The sequence below is a fragment of the Mesoplodon densirostris genome, chromosome 2 (genome assembly GCF_025265405.1).
Source record: "Mesoplodon densirostris isolate mMesDen1 chromosome 2, mMesDen1 primary haplotype, whole genome shotgun sequence".
In the NCBI taxonomy this organism is placed as follows: Eukaryota; Metazoa; Chordata; class Mammalia; order Artiodactyla; family Ziphiidae; genus Mesoplodon; species Mesoplodon densirostris.
Window position 1 is genome coordinate 6,485,806 of NC_082662.1, and position 15,674 is coordinate 6,501,479.

The 15,674-nt window shown below is 40.0% G+C and overlaps 1 protein-coding gene across 4 annotated transcripts in view; it reads right to left on the reverse strand.

Annotated features, from left to right (window-relative positions):
* The window catches only part of RERE (arginine-glutamic acid dipeptide repeats), a 429,369-nt gene that overhangs the window by 211,447 nt on the left and 202,248 nt on the right, over window positions 1-15,674 (reverse strand). For 2 of the 4 annotated variants that reach the window (XM_060088918.1, XM_060088917.1), the window contains exon 4: window positions 10,064-10,189. The exons of the other annotated variants lie outside the window; for them this stretch is intronic. In XM_060088918.1, the coding sequence (XP_059944901.1) occupies window positions 10,064-10,189 (126 nt within the window). The remainder of the gene's footprint in view (window positions 1-10,063; window positions 10,190-15,674) is intronic. 4 annotated transcript variants of the gene reach the window in all.

The window sequence follows — 15,674 nt, forward strand, 5'->3', positions numbered from 1 at the left end:
ATTGAACTGTGTGGATCCACTTATATGTGGGGCTTTTTCAATAGATACACAGTCAGCCCTCTGTGTCTGAAGATGTGGAATCCGTGGATACGGAGGGCTGGCTATGGGACGTGAGCATCCACGGATGTTGGCGTCTGAGGCAGGTCCTGGAACCAGTCCCCCAGAGATACCAGGGGGCAATGTATGTACAAAGTAGCCATGCATGTCAGGGATGCTGGCTAACTGTCTCCCTCAGAGAGAAGCAAGAGATGGGGAGGTGGAAGCAGGAGAGGGCTAACTTTTATTTTCATTTCAATGCATATCTTAAATTTTTTAACAGACTCATTTTCTGGATTACCTATTTTATAATTTCATTAAAAGTTTCAAGCTACATGATTTTGACTCTGAATGTTTACATACAATCAAAAACTAAGTAGTACTACTATAATTATCACAAGCTAGTATGTAAACAAGATAAACCCAATATGCCACGGTGGTGCCAGGTAAGGGCGAAGTCACAACATGGTAGCTACACTTAGAGAGGTTTCTCAGTGATAATAACAAAAATGAAATCAAGAGAAGAACTGAGTCACCACAAGGAACCCAGTAATCTAAACACATTATAACCAGCCCCTGGCCCCCAATAATCTAGGCCATAAGCAATCAGTAACAAATTTATGTCACAAGTGACTATTTAATTTCATCAAAACATCATCACCCATTCTATCAAATTAATACTGGTAGTTAAGAGTTTTATTGGTTTTGCAGTTTGGTTTGAATTTATTTATAAATTGTCTCTGAACGCTATATTAGGGATTTAAACATGCAGGTTATACCTAATTTGTGTGTTGGGGGAGGTAGGAAATTAAGTTAAAATGGGAGAACCACAAAAACAAAATTTTTAAGGGCATAAAATACTGAGGTTTAAGAAACATAAGAGGTCCTGGAACTGCACTAAAAGAACTCTACATCCTGCAAAGGACAGGATCGGATCTGCAACTGTAACAGTCACTGGTGGCAGACTTCCATGTACTAAAGCTGGCTGCCCATAAGATATCCCGGGGAGTGCTTGGAAAAACTGTGGATTCCTGGGCTTCACTCCAGAACTACTGAAGTAATATTCTGGCTTTAAAAGTGAGGAAACTGAGGAGCAGAGAGATGAAGTAACTTGATCACTAGTAACTGTTGCCAACATGAATCAAACCAACACCATTATTTCAGCAGTAAAAATGTGTATTTTTTTAACCACGTCCATGATCTATTACTTCTAAGCAGCTTTTCTCTCCTCTGGAGCGTAAAAATGGAACAAAACACCATTACAGGTTTTTCCTCTTTCTACAAAAATAATGAAAATTCATTAAGTCCCTGGTGTTGCTAAAAATGAAAAACACCCTGAGGGCTCAACTGTTCTGAGGGCCTCCTCCTCACCCACCTCTCCCTCCCTCCCTCCCTCCCTCCCTCCCTCCCTCTCTCTCTCTCTCTCTCCCCTCTCCCTCCCTCCTTCCCTCCTTCCCTTCCTTCTCTTCCTCCCTTCCTCCCTCCCTCTCTTTCTTCCACTTGACTCAAAAATCCCACCTTTGAGTTAATGGTAGGTGAATTCTGATCTATTTCTCAAAGACAGAGTTTGAGGGGAAAAAGAAAAAGAAGTGCATTCCACAATCACCACAGTGATTCAGGCAAAAAATAAAACAGGTGCTAATATTAGTGGGTGAAAAATTGATGACAATCAGGGTATTTACAAGTTCTCAAAGTTTCCCCCCACCAATTACTTATTAATTACAAAGGGAAAGTTAGTAACTTATCCAAGTGATCCAAGTTGCTGTCACCAACAATGTGACAAATTGGTAACCGTGTCCTCTAATGTAAGGCACTTAGGACACAATACCACTAATATAACAGCCCTGCCTAAAATGCATAACCTTCAGCTAATAACTAGGAAGCAGCAAACTACAAAAAACCCAACTGCACTCTTCCAAAACATGTCAATGTCGTCAAAGACAAAGAAAGGCTAAGGAACTGTTCCAGATTAAAGGAGACCAAAGGGACATGGTAAATAGATGTGTGATGCTGGTTTGGATACTAGGCCAGAAAAACAAATTGCTACAGAGGGTATCATTGGGATCTGTGACAAAATGTGGATGTCTATAGATTCGATTAGTATTGTGGTGCTGTTTGACCTCCTGATTTTGATAACTATATAGTGGCTATATAAATGAATGCCCTTGTTCTTACAAAATATACACCTAAGTATTTAGGAGTAAACAGTCAAGATGTCTGCATTTTACACTCAGTTCAGAGCAATGGAATAGATTAGCGAGCCCAGAAACAGACCCACATAAAAGAGAGTCAACTGACAAAGGAGCAAAGGCAATGCAATAGAGAAAAGATAATTTTTTCAACAAATGGTGCTGAACAACTGGATACCTACATGCCCTCCCCCGCCGCCCACACAAAAAAAAGAACCTAGACACAAAAATCAACTCAGAATGGATCACAGACCTAAATGTAAGATGCAAAACTATAAAACGCTGGAAGAAGATAACACAGAATGAAATACGAATGGCTTTGGGTTTGGAGATCACTTTTCAGATTCAATACTAAAGGCACAATCCACGAAGGAACAGAGAACTGATAAGCTGGATTCGTTAAAATGAAAAACCTCTGCTCTGTAAAAGACACTGTCAAGAAAAGAAAAGGACAAACCACAGACTAGGAGAAAATATTTGCAAAAGACACATCTGATAAAGAACTGTCATGCAAAATACACAAAGAGCTCTTAACGCTCAACATGAAGAAAATAAACAGCCTGATTTGAAAATGGGCCAGAGCCCCTAAGAAAAGATACTCCACATAGTATGTCATCAGGAAAATGCAAATTCAAACAACAGCGAAATACCACTAACAAGCCTAACAGGATGGCCAAAATCCAGAACACTGACAACACCAAATGCTGGTGAGGATGTGGAGCAACAGGAACTTTTCATTCACTGCTGGTGGGAACGCAGACTGGTAAGGCTAACTTTGGGAAACACTTTGGTTGTTTCTTAGAAAAGTAAACACACTCTTACCATACAATCCTGCAATGAGGCTCCCGAAGGAGTTGAAAACTTACGTCCACGCAATAACCTGCTATAATGGATGTTACAGCAGCTTTATTCATAATTGCTAAAACCTGGAGGAACAAAGGTAGCTTTCAGTGGGTGAAAGGATAAACAAACTGTGGTACATCCAAACAACGGAATATTATTCAGTGTGAAATATTATTCAACTGTTACGCCATGAAAAGACATGGAGGAATCTTAAGTGCATACTACTAAGTGAAAGAAGCCAATCTGAAAAGGTTACATATTGTATGATTCAAACTATATGACATTCTGCAAAAGGCAAAACTATGGAGAGAGCAAAGAGATCAGTGGTTGCCAGGGGTCAGAAGGAAGGGAGGGATGAATAGGCAAAGCACAGAGGATTTTTAGGGCAGGGAAACTACTCGGTATGGAGCTCTAATAGTGGATACACGGCATTAGAAACTTGTCCAAACCCAAAGAACGTACAACACACTGAAAGTGAACCCTAAGTAAACTGTGCACTTTGGATGATAAGGATGTGATAATGACCCATGGATTCATCAACTGTAATATATGTACCACTCTGGTTTTGCTAATGGGAGAGGCTATTCATGTATAGGGGTAGGAGGTATATGGGAAATCTCTGTGCCTTCCACTCAATTTTTGCTGTGATCCTAAAACTGCTCTAAAAAATGAAGTCTATTTACAAAGAAAAGAAAGGAAAAAAATGACAAGTACCTGACATTCGATCTAACTGTACAACAGGAGATCAAAGATAAAAACAGAAAATGCCAACTTCCAGGCATTAGGTAGGCATTACAATTTCTAGACCCTGGAAAGGATCGATTAACCTTAGGTATATTACTTAATCTTGACCCCAGGCCCTTAGAAAAACTGAAGGCCTTGATAGTTATAAGAGATACTGTCACTAAAAATACTATGAGGTCCTAAAAGGAGGTATAACACACAAAGTTTAAGCTAAACAAAACTGCAAGCTCTACACCTCCATGTGCTGAAATTTCTTTGGCAATTTATATTAATAAAACTGATTCTGGAGAACTTGTAAAGCCTGGGAACTCCACATATTTGCTTAGGTATTTTTCAAACAGTACGAAACAGCCCTAAAAAGGCAAAGTGGAAGGGCCTAACAGTGCCTGTAAGTAATGAAGGATGATGCATTATCCCTGAAAGAAGGGAAAGCTCAACAAAACCTAAACGTAATCATTAGGCTTCATACAGATCTATGGTAACAAAAAGACTGCTTAAAACAGTAGGCCGTTTTTTAAAATCATAAGGTTATTCAAATCTACGTTCTGAAAAATGCGGCTTGATGTCCCTTCTGTAAAAAAAAAAAAAAAAAAAAAAAAAAAAAAAAAAGGAGCAGATGAATATAATGGAAGGTGGCTGACATCCAAATTAGCGGACATCCAGCTTCTGAGGGCGAGCAGCCTGTGAGAACAACTTCTCCAAAGGAAAGGAATTCACCTGGAAGCAGGTTATATGCTCGCTAATACTAATACTGGTCAACTGGGTGTTTTAAGAATTTTTTAAACTTGCTACATTAAAATTCAACAGCTATGAATTATCTTTCATTTAGGGTAGATGGATTAATCCCTAAATTAATATAGCACCTGTATTGGCAATTCTTCTGAAAATCAGATAAAAGCCAATGGTTATTTTTGGCATATTTAGTGGCAGTTGGGGAAGCTACAGTAAACTCTGAAAAAAGCGGGATATCCTCAAAACCTCCTGTAGAGCTACAGAGGCAACAAGATGACAGTTCTTTATAAGCACCAAGCAGGTAAGAAATATAATTAACTTAACTTTTAAGACAGCATTTTATAATAAATGTTCGCTTTTAATTATTAAATGGTACCAAAAGTCCCAAGTATGAGAAGTACCAGTGTTAGAAATTATACTTTAAAATGATAAATGCCTTACGTAAGCAAAAAATAGTACTGTTTTAACAGTGGCTTGAGACTCAGTCAAAAAGTTTAAACTAGATTATTAGGCAAAGTATTCTTAGCTTCTAAAGAAATAAATGGTGTTATCACATGGGCTGGCTCTAAGAACACGCAACGGTCAAGGAAGGAAGCAAGGAGCAATGGGAAGAACACCAACCAGAGACCCAAGAGACCTGGGCCTGAGCAGCGCCACATGAAGCCGGGGTTTGGGGTCAGCCACTGGACCCCGGCTTCCTGCTCTGTGTTGGTGAAGTAGGTCTGTCTAGATCAGGGGACTGGATTTATCCCAAGGGAGATGCAAAGCCCAATTTCTCACACGCACGAAGTTTTATCTGAAACAAATGCGGACTAACACACACACAGGCGGCAAGGGTCATTTTTCAAACGTACACAGATGCTGTTGAGTGAAAAGGGAGCTCATCGTTGGGGTCTGAAGTCAGACATTTTTTTAAACAAAAGAACAGTAAAGATAGGACCACCACAAGTGCTAACAGGAAAACAAAACTCACCAATACTAAACAGGGTTCCCACACCAAGCTGTTAACACCACCGTCCATCTATTCAGGGGAAAGGCCAGCCTGTAAAACCCTCAGTGGCAGAAGCCTTCTACTCTCCAAAGTGAATGAGCAGCAAGCATGTCAGCTGAGGAACTCACTTAGTAAAGTGAAGGCAAAGGGGCATCGAGACAGGGGTCACCCAGGCAGTACAAAGTCAGCCAGGGGCACAACCAAGATTACACACGGCCAGGTGAGTTCCTGAGTTAAACCTCAGTCCTGCCAGATTTTTATACAAAGGCAAGATTTCATATGAACACAAACCTCAAGTTTTCTCACATACAAAATGAAATAAATATCACAGACTGTTGTGGAGATCAAACGGGTTAAGCTACGTGAAAAGAGTAGCAGTGTGCCTAGGCACAAAGTAAATGTTCCACGTTAGTTTACTTCCTTAACAGCTAGCTGATTTGAGGGGTGTGTGTTTGTTTTATCAGGGTTTTAATTATAGCCTTTACTTGGAAAATAGCCTCAATTAAAGAAAAATTTTAAATATTTATATAATTTTAACAGTTACTTTCCTGATTTGAGGTTTTAAGTGACCCACCTCAAGAGGCTTTAGAGAATAGCAGTTTTTAAACTTAATTTTTAAATTTTTTTCAACATTTTAGGAATCTACTGATTATCATCCATGGTTGAAAAGTATATATTCTCTCCAGGAAATTGCACGTACGTATAAGACTTTGCAAGAGATTTCAGAAAGTTCATAGGCGCTGCTCTTAAACTCAAGGAGACCACCTAGGGGCCTATGGGCTTCAGATTAAGAATGTCCAGAAAACTAATAAATTATTTAAACCTGATTAATTTAAACCTGATTAATTGTACCCGTTGTTTAATTATTTAAACAACAAAACCCACTGTGATAAGAGATAATGCTTAAGGAATGTTTATTATATGCCTGCATCACACTAAGCAATCTAATGAATTACTTTATTCACCTTTGTAACAACCCTTTGAGGTAAACAGTAGTGGTGTGCCCATTTTAGAGGTGAGAAAACTAAGGGTTAGAAAGGTTGATTAACGCATCCTATGTTACACAGGAACTCATGGAGAGAAAAAAATGTTCTCTAAAGGATAATATCCCAAAAACAAAACCAGTCGTTAAAAAAATAATGACTTGGTTCAATCATTCACCAAAGAACATTTGGGCTCTTTCCAGTATTTTTCTATTGTAAATAAAGCTGCTATGAACATTTTTTAATGACTTAAATAAAATAGCTCGACCCACTACTGCAATGTTGTCTTATTTATATATGTTAGCCACTCCACAGAGGTCTTAAACACACAAAAAGATACGACTGAAAAATAAAAATGCTAACTAACTAAATACCCAAGTGAGGAGTACTGATTTTTTACTGAGGAGAGGATGGGTGCACCCAACAAGCATTCCAGCCCGCAGAGCCACATTCATGACAGTGGAAATTAATGTGCATTTTTTTTTTTTTTTTTTTTTTTTTTTTTTTTTTTGCGGTACGCGGGCCTCTCACTGTTGTGGCCTCTCCCGCTGCGGAGCACAGGCTCCGGATGCCCAGGCTCAGCGGCCAGAGCTCACGGGCCCAGCTGCTCCGCGGCACGTGGGATCCTCCCGGCCCAGGGCACGAACCCGTGTCCCCTGCATCGGCAGGCGGACTCTCAACCACTGCGCCACCAGGGAAGCCCTAATGTGCATTTTAAATCCCCTTTAAATGGCTGCACCTTCTCTGCTCTGGACAGAGCCTCTGTCACGCCAATTAAACCCCCTGATACTGGGAATAGCTGGGGGTGCGGGATGATCTCTGTCCAGTCTGGGGAGGATCTGGGCAATGTTTTCTTTGCCTTCTCACCTCCCTCCCACCAACTACCAGTAAATCAGTCATTTTTGCTAGAAGACATCAAAGCTAACAGATTCTCGGGAACAAGTAAAAATGTTGCCCTTCTAGCACAAATACTTTTAAAATGAACAGATAAAAAATTAATAAAATTAAATCTTATGAGTTGATGCCATCATTTGTATACAGAGATCACATATACCTGAATATGCAAAGAAAGTTAAATTATGATGCAATCAATGCTATCCTATAAAAACGAAATTAACAAAAACAGTCTATTAGGGAAGACATCTGGTGTATCACGGCAGGAAACGTTAATGATATTGTCTGCAACCCTGTAATCAATTTTTTCTCCCAGTAGCTCTCTCATTACACTGTATTAGATGTGTGTGCCTGCAGGATTTATGAGAGCTCCACACATGGAGGGGAGCTTTGCCAACTGGATCCAATTCAGACCCAGCTCAAATGACTTTGGCAGCATGAAGCGTTGTTAAAGAACAATCAATACGTTAGCTTTATGCAGCATCATCCTGACTGAAAGAAGATTTATCATCGTACTACAGAATCTTCTCCAACCTACATATGATGGTATCTGAGTATACCACCCATTATGAACTTATTTAAATCCCTAGTGGACACAATATTTTTACTGCTAAAATAAATAAATACTCGTCATCACTAATGCTAATATAAAAAGTTTACTACATATCAATTATGGGCAAAACTTTAAATCCATTCAGCAAATCCTGGTTAGTAGGTATTGCAGTAAATGAAACAGTCTAACAATGACATTGACACTGATTAGAGAATAAAGATAATATTGGCCTGAAAGATAAAAGCCATTTCTCTCTCTCTCTCTCTCTCTCTCACACACACACACACACACACACACACACACACACACACACACACACACACACACACACACACGATGGTAACTGGTAAAGCCTGAAGCTTTTGAAGTATGCAGTCAAGTTGGGACTCTGCTAATTTGTCCCTTAAGATGTCAATATCTCTCCAGGGATTAAAATTAGATTTTTATCCACTACATTGGGTTTTATCTTCCATTGTGAATGGCTATTACATCAAGACTTCCAAGGCTTCCATAATGTGAACCTTTTTCTCTGGTCTAATTCTTGATAAATTACAGTGGCAACTAACTAAACATGAAAATGTTGTGACAATTATTCCTGATTTTATTACAATTATTAATGTCCCATCTCCATTGTCTTGGTCCTCTTCATCTTATGCATGGATGACAGTCCTAGCCACCTAATTGGAACTTTTACAGTCTTTCCCCACTCTACACTCTACCCAATGACTCTTCTTAAGCAGTGATCTGCAGATCGGCCTGCCTGGAATAAAAAAGCCTGCAAAGGCTCTCTTCGGCCTAGTACATAAAATATCACCTTGTCTAACCTTTCAGACCCTCAATGATCCGGCCCCATTTTGTATCCCCACCTCTGCCTCCCAGGACCCACTAACCTGTGCTCTTCTTTGACGTCCTGCGGCATCTTCTCACAACTCCCAGCTTCACCAGGCTCACTGCCTACGTTGCTTATAGGGACACGCCGACACGTACACCTGGCGAGCTCCTCTACTCTGCCTGCCCACGTGTTACTGGTGTACCAAAAACACACCCGGCTCCTCAGTACATAGCTACCTTCCCAAAACTTTCCCAAGTGCTGCTACAGGCCATTGGGAGCGCTCTCTTTTCCTAGTCTCAAGATACTAATATGCTTCACGGCAAGTGAACAAGTCGTTGCATATTGCCGGTATCTGGATCTGTGCATGCATGTACGATGGCTATTCTCTTGTGTTATTTCCTATTCAAGCATGAGTTTGAGCCCCAGGGTCAGATCAGGTAAAACAAGGGAAAGACAGGTCTTAACCTTCTTCAGTGACTAACAGCGGTCAATCAGAACAATGAACACCTGTTCTTCAGAAAACATTAGCATTAAATCCTCAGGAAGGAAGGAAAATGAAGACAGGTGTGTACACCGAGCTTCCAGAAAAGGTGAGGCACACGGCACCAAAGTAACCCTCGTGGATCACTAACACCAGGCCCTGTGCTCCAGGGGACAAAGCGCTGAAGACACTGCATCCTGCTTCACCTCTCGGAACGCCCCACATCGTCACCAGGTAACAGAGGATGTGCCGGGGTACAGCTGAAAGCACTCCATCTACCCCCCGCAACCCAAGCCTTTCAGAACGTTTATTCTGTATCCGGCCCTGCAGAAAAGCCCAGCTACCTCTGAGCCATACTCTACCGAAGGTCACCCGAGAGGGCAGCAGCCCGAACAGTTTAGACTCACGGGCCACAAGTCCCGGTGATCCTGGGGAAAGGCGCAGTCCGCACGCGGACTCAGACTTACCCCCTTTTCCCCTATTTCAGTCGCCAACGTCCATACTCGCTGCTGATTGCCAGCTCCTGCTCCTTGCAGCGGCCCAGCATGCTCTCTGCTGGTGCCAACACCCCTCCACCACCAAGCCCCCCGGCTTCTGGCACTGTCCTAGAGGGGTAAGGCAAGTCCCGTATTTTGCTTCCTCTGTGCGTGTACTTGTTACTCCTTTAAGAACACATACGATACAGCACATTTTTAAAGGGGCTCTGGGGAGGGAGGTGATATGCCTATTTTATACCCTGTGGGATATAAAATATTGATAGCTTTTAAAAACGGGATTCTCCTTACCCCTACAGGCCCTCTCCCGGCTTCAGAAAGATGCTGTGGCGGCTGTGCTGCCACCGGCAGAGAGCATGCTGGGGGGTCGCACAAAGCAGGAGGTGGAGATCTGCAACAGGCCTGGGAGTTGTGGACCTAAAAGAGAAAAAAGTTTTAAGTTAACAGGCCCAATGTCCTCTCATACCCTGGTTACTAGGGGCACTCAGCACACAAGCAGGCAGCTGCACAAATCCTTTAGCAGGTGGCCTCTGAAGTCTCAGCGAATCTGTTCTGCCACTAAAGTTAAACTCCGCTCATCAGTCAGAGCTGCTTCCTTTCTCCAGCGTGAACATATGACCCTCTGGCTCCACACTCTCAGTGTGGGCCTGTCATAAAGCGGTATGGTGTGTGCCCCTCAAAATAACCAAGTTAAGATGTGACACAGTGTCAAAGCACCGTGACAGTGGCATGCTTTGCTTATAATAAAAACAAAAATGCAATGGTGTCAGATAAACATGACTATACAATAAACCACCAGTGGACAAACTGAGCTTTCAGAAGAGTTTCTAAGGAGAGATGCCAGAGGCATAGGACATGTACTTTAGAAGGAAATGCTCAAGGTACTGGGGGCAGGGGGCCTCAAAGAAAGATCCTACCATTTTCTCAAAGTCCTAGTTTAATTTTGTAAAGCTAAAGATAAGGTAAGATACAAAGGCTTAACACCAGAGGGAAAAGAAGACACCATTCAAACAAGCTTTAATTTACTCACAAGGTAAATGTAATGAGCAGACTGGAGCATAAAGTTCAAGAAAGACATTATTTCTTTTAGGGGCAAAATCAGTTTGGTATGTACCGTATGTCTTTTTTTTTTTAAAGAAACTTTTAAAACATTTAAAACCAGCAAAAGATTAAAGAGCACCTTCTGAAAGCCAGCACAGTCCTGATAAGTATCAAAAAAGATACTTCAGATCATAGTCTGAATATGTCTCTTTTCAAAAACTCTAGGGAGTACGTAACATTTCCAAAAACCTAACCAATCCAATTTCATGTTGTTTTTAATGAACTAAAAACCCCATAAAATCCAAATACTTATGTGAATTTCTGTTCTTAAGATGGTTTTTAAATTACAGATAAGCAAACTTTTCATATTAAATCATTTTTAGGGAGTCCTGATACATATAATTAATTTCGAAAAGCTAAGAATCACTCTCTAACAGCTTCCTGTGGTCCAAGGTTTTAATATGCTCCATCAACTACTTATTTTCTTTTTATGTCTCTCTGAAAACAAACAAAAAAGATAAATCCCAAGAAAAAGAGCTAATCTTGGGCATGTCTTTATCATGATGCTTTTCTTTTCTGTTCTTTTCTTTCTCTACAGACGACCCTCTAGAGCATCCCAGGCTCCCACACTATATATGCTTTCTGTGCGGCCAGTCTCTCACTCCCACTGCCCCCACGGACAGTAAATATACGTGACCTGCATGGACAGCAAGTGTTAGTAGCCATAGCCTTCTCCACCACACACCTCCCACCTCCCCATACCAGCACTGCAAACTTCTAATCAAAGATTCAACTGTGCACTGGAATGTACAGTATACTCAAGATCTTTTAATATAAGCATCAAATAAAAATGAACCTGTGGTTAATCTCTTGCACTAGGAGTTAATCAGACCACTCAAATCCTTATTCATTCAAATCAAGGGTTTTAAACAGAAAGACACTTGGCGAAGCATTTCTAAGCATGTTGGCATTACTTAATGTGCAAAAGTTCAAGTAATTATTAAAACATTTTAAACATGAAAAAAAGGCATCATTTCAAAGCATTTCATTATTCTTACTTATGAGTCAGAAAACGCTGACAGTATCTCAGTTGCCCTAATTTTCTTTCGTTTCTTCTAATGGATTTTTTCTTCTATAATTTTGAGTTGGTCCTTAACACAAACGATCACATATACACAAATTACAAATTTCCAGTTCTAAGAGAGTTGGAATGACAAGATTTTACCAGTATTCTTGCACAGTAGCTCTCTGCAAATATCAGATTGTCTCAAACTTTCTTAAGTTCCTTTTTTAAAAATATCAGAATACCTAGAGTTTTCTGCAGTGAAAAATTTTTACATATAGAGAACAGGTTTACTCTTAAAATAACATTTTTAGATAAACAGTTTATGGAAGTAAATATAATTAAACTTTTTAAGTGATTTCTTAGAGTCCTAAAATCCAAATAAATTAGGAGAAAATGAATTACCCAACTTTACAGTAATCATGAACCATTAAAACTTTAAATACCACGTGGCCTACGATGACTGTCAGTCATGACTGAAAACAGACCACTGAGAAGCTAAGGAAATGGAACCAATGAGATGTTCTGAGATTACTTATTCCCAAAGCCTCGCTTTGATTTTCACTTGTGTCACCACTTCCTTCCACTTACAAATTGACACTCGTATCATGCGAAGAGGCTGTGGTGATTCAAAATAACTTTCAACATGATTGTCCTATAACTGGGGTGGAGGTGGGGGGCAGGCACAGCAGATACCCAACAACGCGGCATCTGACTATGCCCATCAAACTCAGGGCGAAGCGACAGCATCCCACTCTTAAAATTATAAACTTCAAATTCCAACATGAAAAGGACATTTAATCCTTGCACATATATGTATTATTGGTGGGTTACTCCAAACACAGCATGGAGGAAGCTCAATACCCCATTATAGTTTATCACAATGCTTACTGATGGCAACTAAGCAACCACGACCTTTATTTTAAACAAAGAAGGTGGGGGTAGGGGAAGGCGTGGCCTTTAGAAGAATACTCTAGCACCAAGTCAGTAATTCAAACCTTTTCCCTTTCTTTTTTTAAAAAATTGAAGTATATACAACGTACAATATTATATAAGATACAGGTATACAATATAGTGATTCACAGTTTTTAAAGATTATAGTCCATTTCCAGTTACTATAGAATATTCGGTATATCCCGTGTTGTACAATATATCCTTGTACCTTATGTTACACATAATAGTTTGTACCTCTTAATCCCCTACCCCTATCTTGCCCCTCCTCTCTTCCCTCTCCCCACTGATACACTAATTTGTTCTCTATATCTGTAAGTCTGTTTCTTTTTTTTAATTATAGTCACTAGTTTGTTGTATTTTTTAGATTCCACACTGAAGTGATATCACACAGTGCTTGTCTTTCTCTGTCTGACTTACTTCACTTAGCAAAGTACCCTCCAAGTCCATTCATGTTGTTGCAAATGGCAAAATTTCCTTCTTTTTTCCAACTTTTTCTTGACCTAGAAATCACTGTATAAGAGCACCGTCCCACCGATGCACCCACTCCTGACAGGTGAGGACAATTAAACTAACAAAAAGGAACAACTCTTTAAAGAACTGTCTCTGCTGTACTTTCCACTAAGTAAGATGTACCTCCTCACTCTATAAACTGAAAACACTTGATAACAAACTTCAAAGTCTTCACTTCATTATCCAACACTACACTCAAGTCACAAAGCTGTAACCAAGTGGTACTGACCTTTTTACAGGGAATGAACAAAGAGGGTAAAGAGAAAAAGAAACTACAAATAGACTCAATTCTGCAGGCCTAATGTGAGGGACTATAAAAAACCAAAAGAGAAAACAGCTACTGTTTCACACAGAAACAAATCATCACATCCTATGGCATTTTTCATATCAGCTGGCCTTCTCTGGGATGTTTACATATAGACTAAGCCCTCGTTTATCTTTGCTAAAAGTCAGTGACATAGAAAATTCAAAACAGAATAATGCCTAAAGAATGTTATGACTTTGGCTACACTTACATAAACTTCCTGAAGAAAATTAAAACTGAGGTTGAACGTATTTTTAGAATTTTATTATTTAAATATATAAAATACTACACATTGCAGGCTAACTAAAGGTAAAGAAGCAGATCTCTTTGGCCTGTTTAATAAACGGAAGGTTAATTTGTAGTTAATGCATGGACTGTATCAAACTACTACTAAAGATTTTTGAAAACTTTATCCAGTCAATTTTTTCCACTGAAATGTAACTTCATTCAATACTCAGTAAATATTTAGTATGGATCTTATATGGGCAATGTATTTATACATCAATGAATAAAACAGACGTGGTGGTAACTGCCTTTACAAAGCTTAAACCTAGAGCGCCAACTAAATGTCAACGTCACGATCATCCCATGGCCCAGGCACTGCACTATCCACTTTGTAGGCTTGATCTGTTAATCTAAAAACAACCCAGCTTCAAGGTAGGTGCTTTATATCCCAACTTCATAGTTAAGTACAGCAAGGTTAGGAGGATTTAGTGTCTTGCCCAAGGTCATGGAAGATAGCAACTGATGGAACAGACCAGCTGATGTCAAATTCCAGCTCCCAACCCATGCACTCTACCATCCCCCAACTCAGTCCCAGAATCACATCTAAAATTCTGAATTAGCCATGTTCAAATTAATGCAGATTTCCTGCCCCCCACCCCAAAAAGTTTTCAATACAAGGCTGACCTAACATTAAAATGCCCATTTCCTGAATGCCCATACACCATACATTCTGTGCTGAGTGGTCACATCAACCAAGCTGGGATTAAATAACTGTGGTGTATAATACATAAATGCTAATTAACTCATTGTGTGTACATACATATGTACACAAGAGTGCATGTTAACGAAACCTCCCTTATCTCCCAGCATTATCTATGTAAAGGTCTCTAACAAAAAAACCGAGAAGGTATGGTTACTTATTCTCAGTAAGTTTTCATTTTAAAGAAGGAAAAGCAGCTTCTTGCTTTCAATACACTTCTGAGAAACTCAATTTGGTGGAAAGAAGGCAATTTCAACAGTAAGTGGAACCTAAGCTGAAGCCCCTGATTGCTGCACTGGGGTAACCAGCCTTTGCGTAGGGTTACAGGTACAGACCAGGAACTGGAAGGAAACTCCAAATGTTCCTCCCCCAGCTGCTCACATTCGACTGTGAAACGAAGAGGTGTACACGGCGCTGCACCTTAACGAGCTCGGCCCCCCACTCACAGCAGCAATGGAGATGTGCCTTCACCAAGGTAACAAGTGGCAGGTGCCCTCCACTACTCCACGTTCAAAGTCAGCACCGAGAATGTATGCTGTTAGGGACAGAAACGACACAAGACCACATGCATCCGTGCAGGGCAGTGACAACACACTGAGCCCTAAAAGGTCAACTGGAAATAGCCTAACATCACCAAAGACATATCCCCAACTCTAAGGAATCTCAGGTTTAATTTTAAAGACAATTACATTTTAATAGGCCAAATAGGAGCAAAAACGAATCAATGCTATCTGCTCAAAATAATATTTGTAATAATTGCCTATCCTACCTGAAAATTCATTTCATGTAACAGCTAAAGAATTGATAATTATATAACTCAAGGAAACAAACATCATATTTTTTCTATTTAACAAACGAAAGAAATTCATTAGGAATCCACACAGAATTCCCATGCAGAGTATTAGAGGAATGGCTTCAACTACTTATCTGTGAATGAAGAATTAGGTACGAAGCACCACTATTAGAGCCAGACAAGGAACAAGGATCCTTGGTGTTATGCTGAATGGAAACCACTAATCTCAATAATCTCCTTGTTAGGCATTCT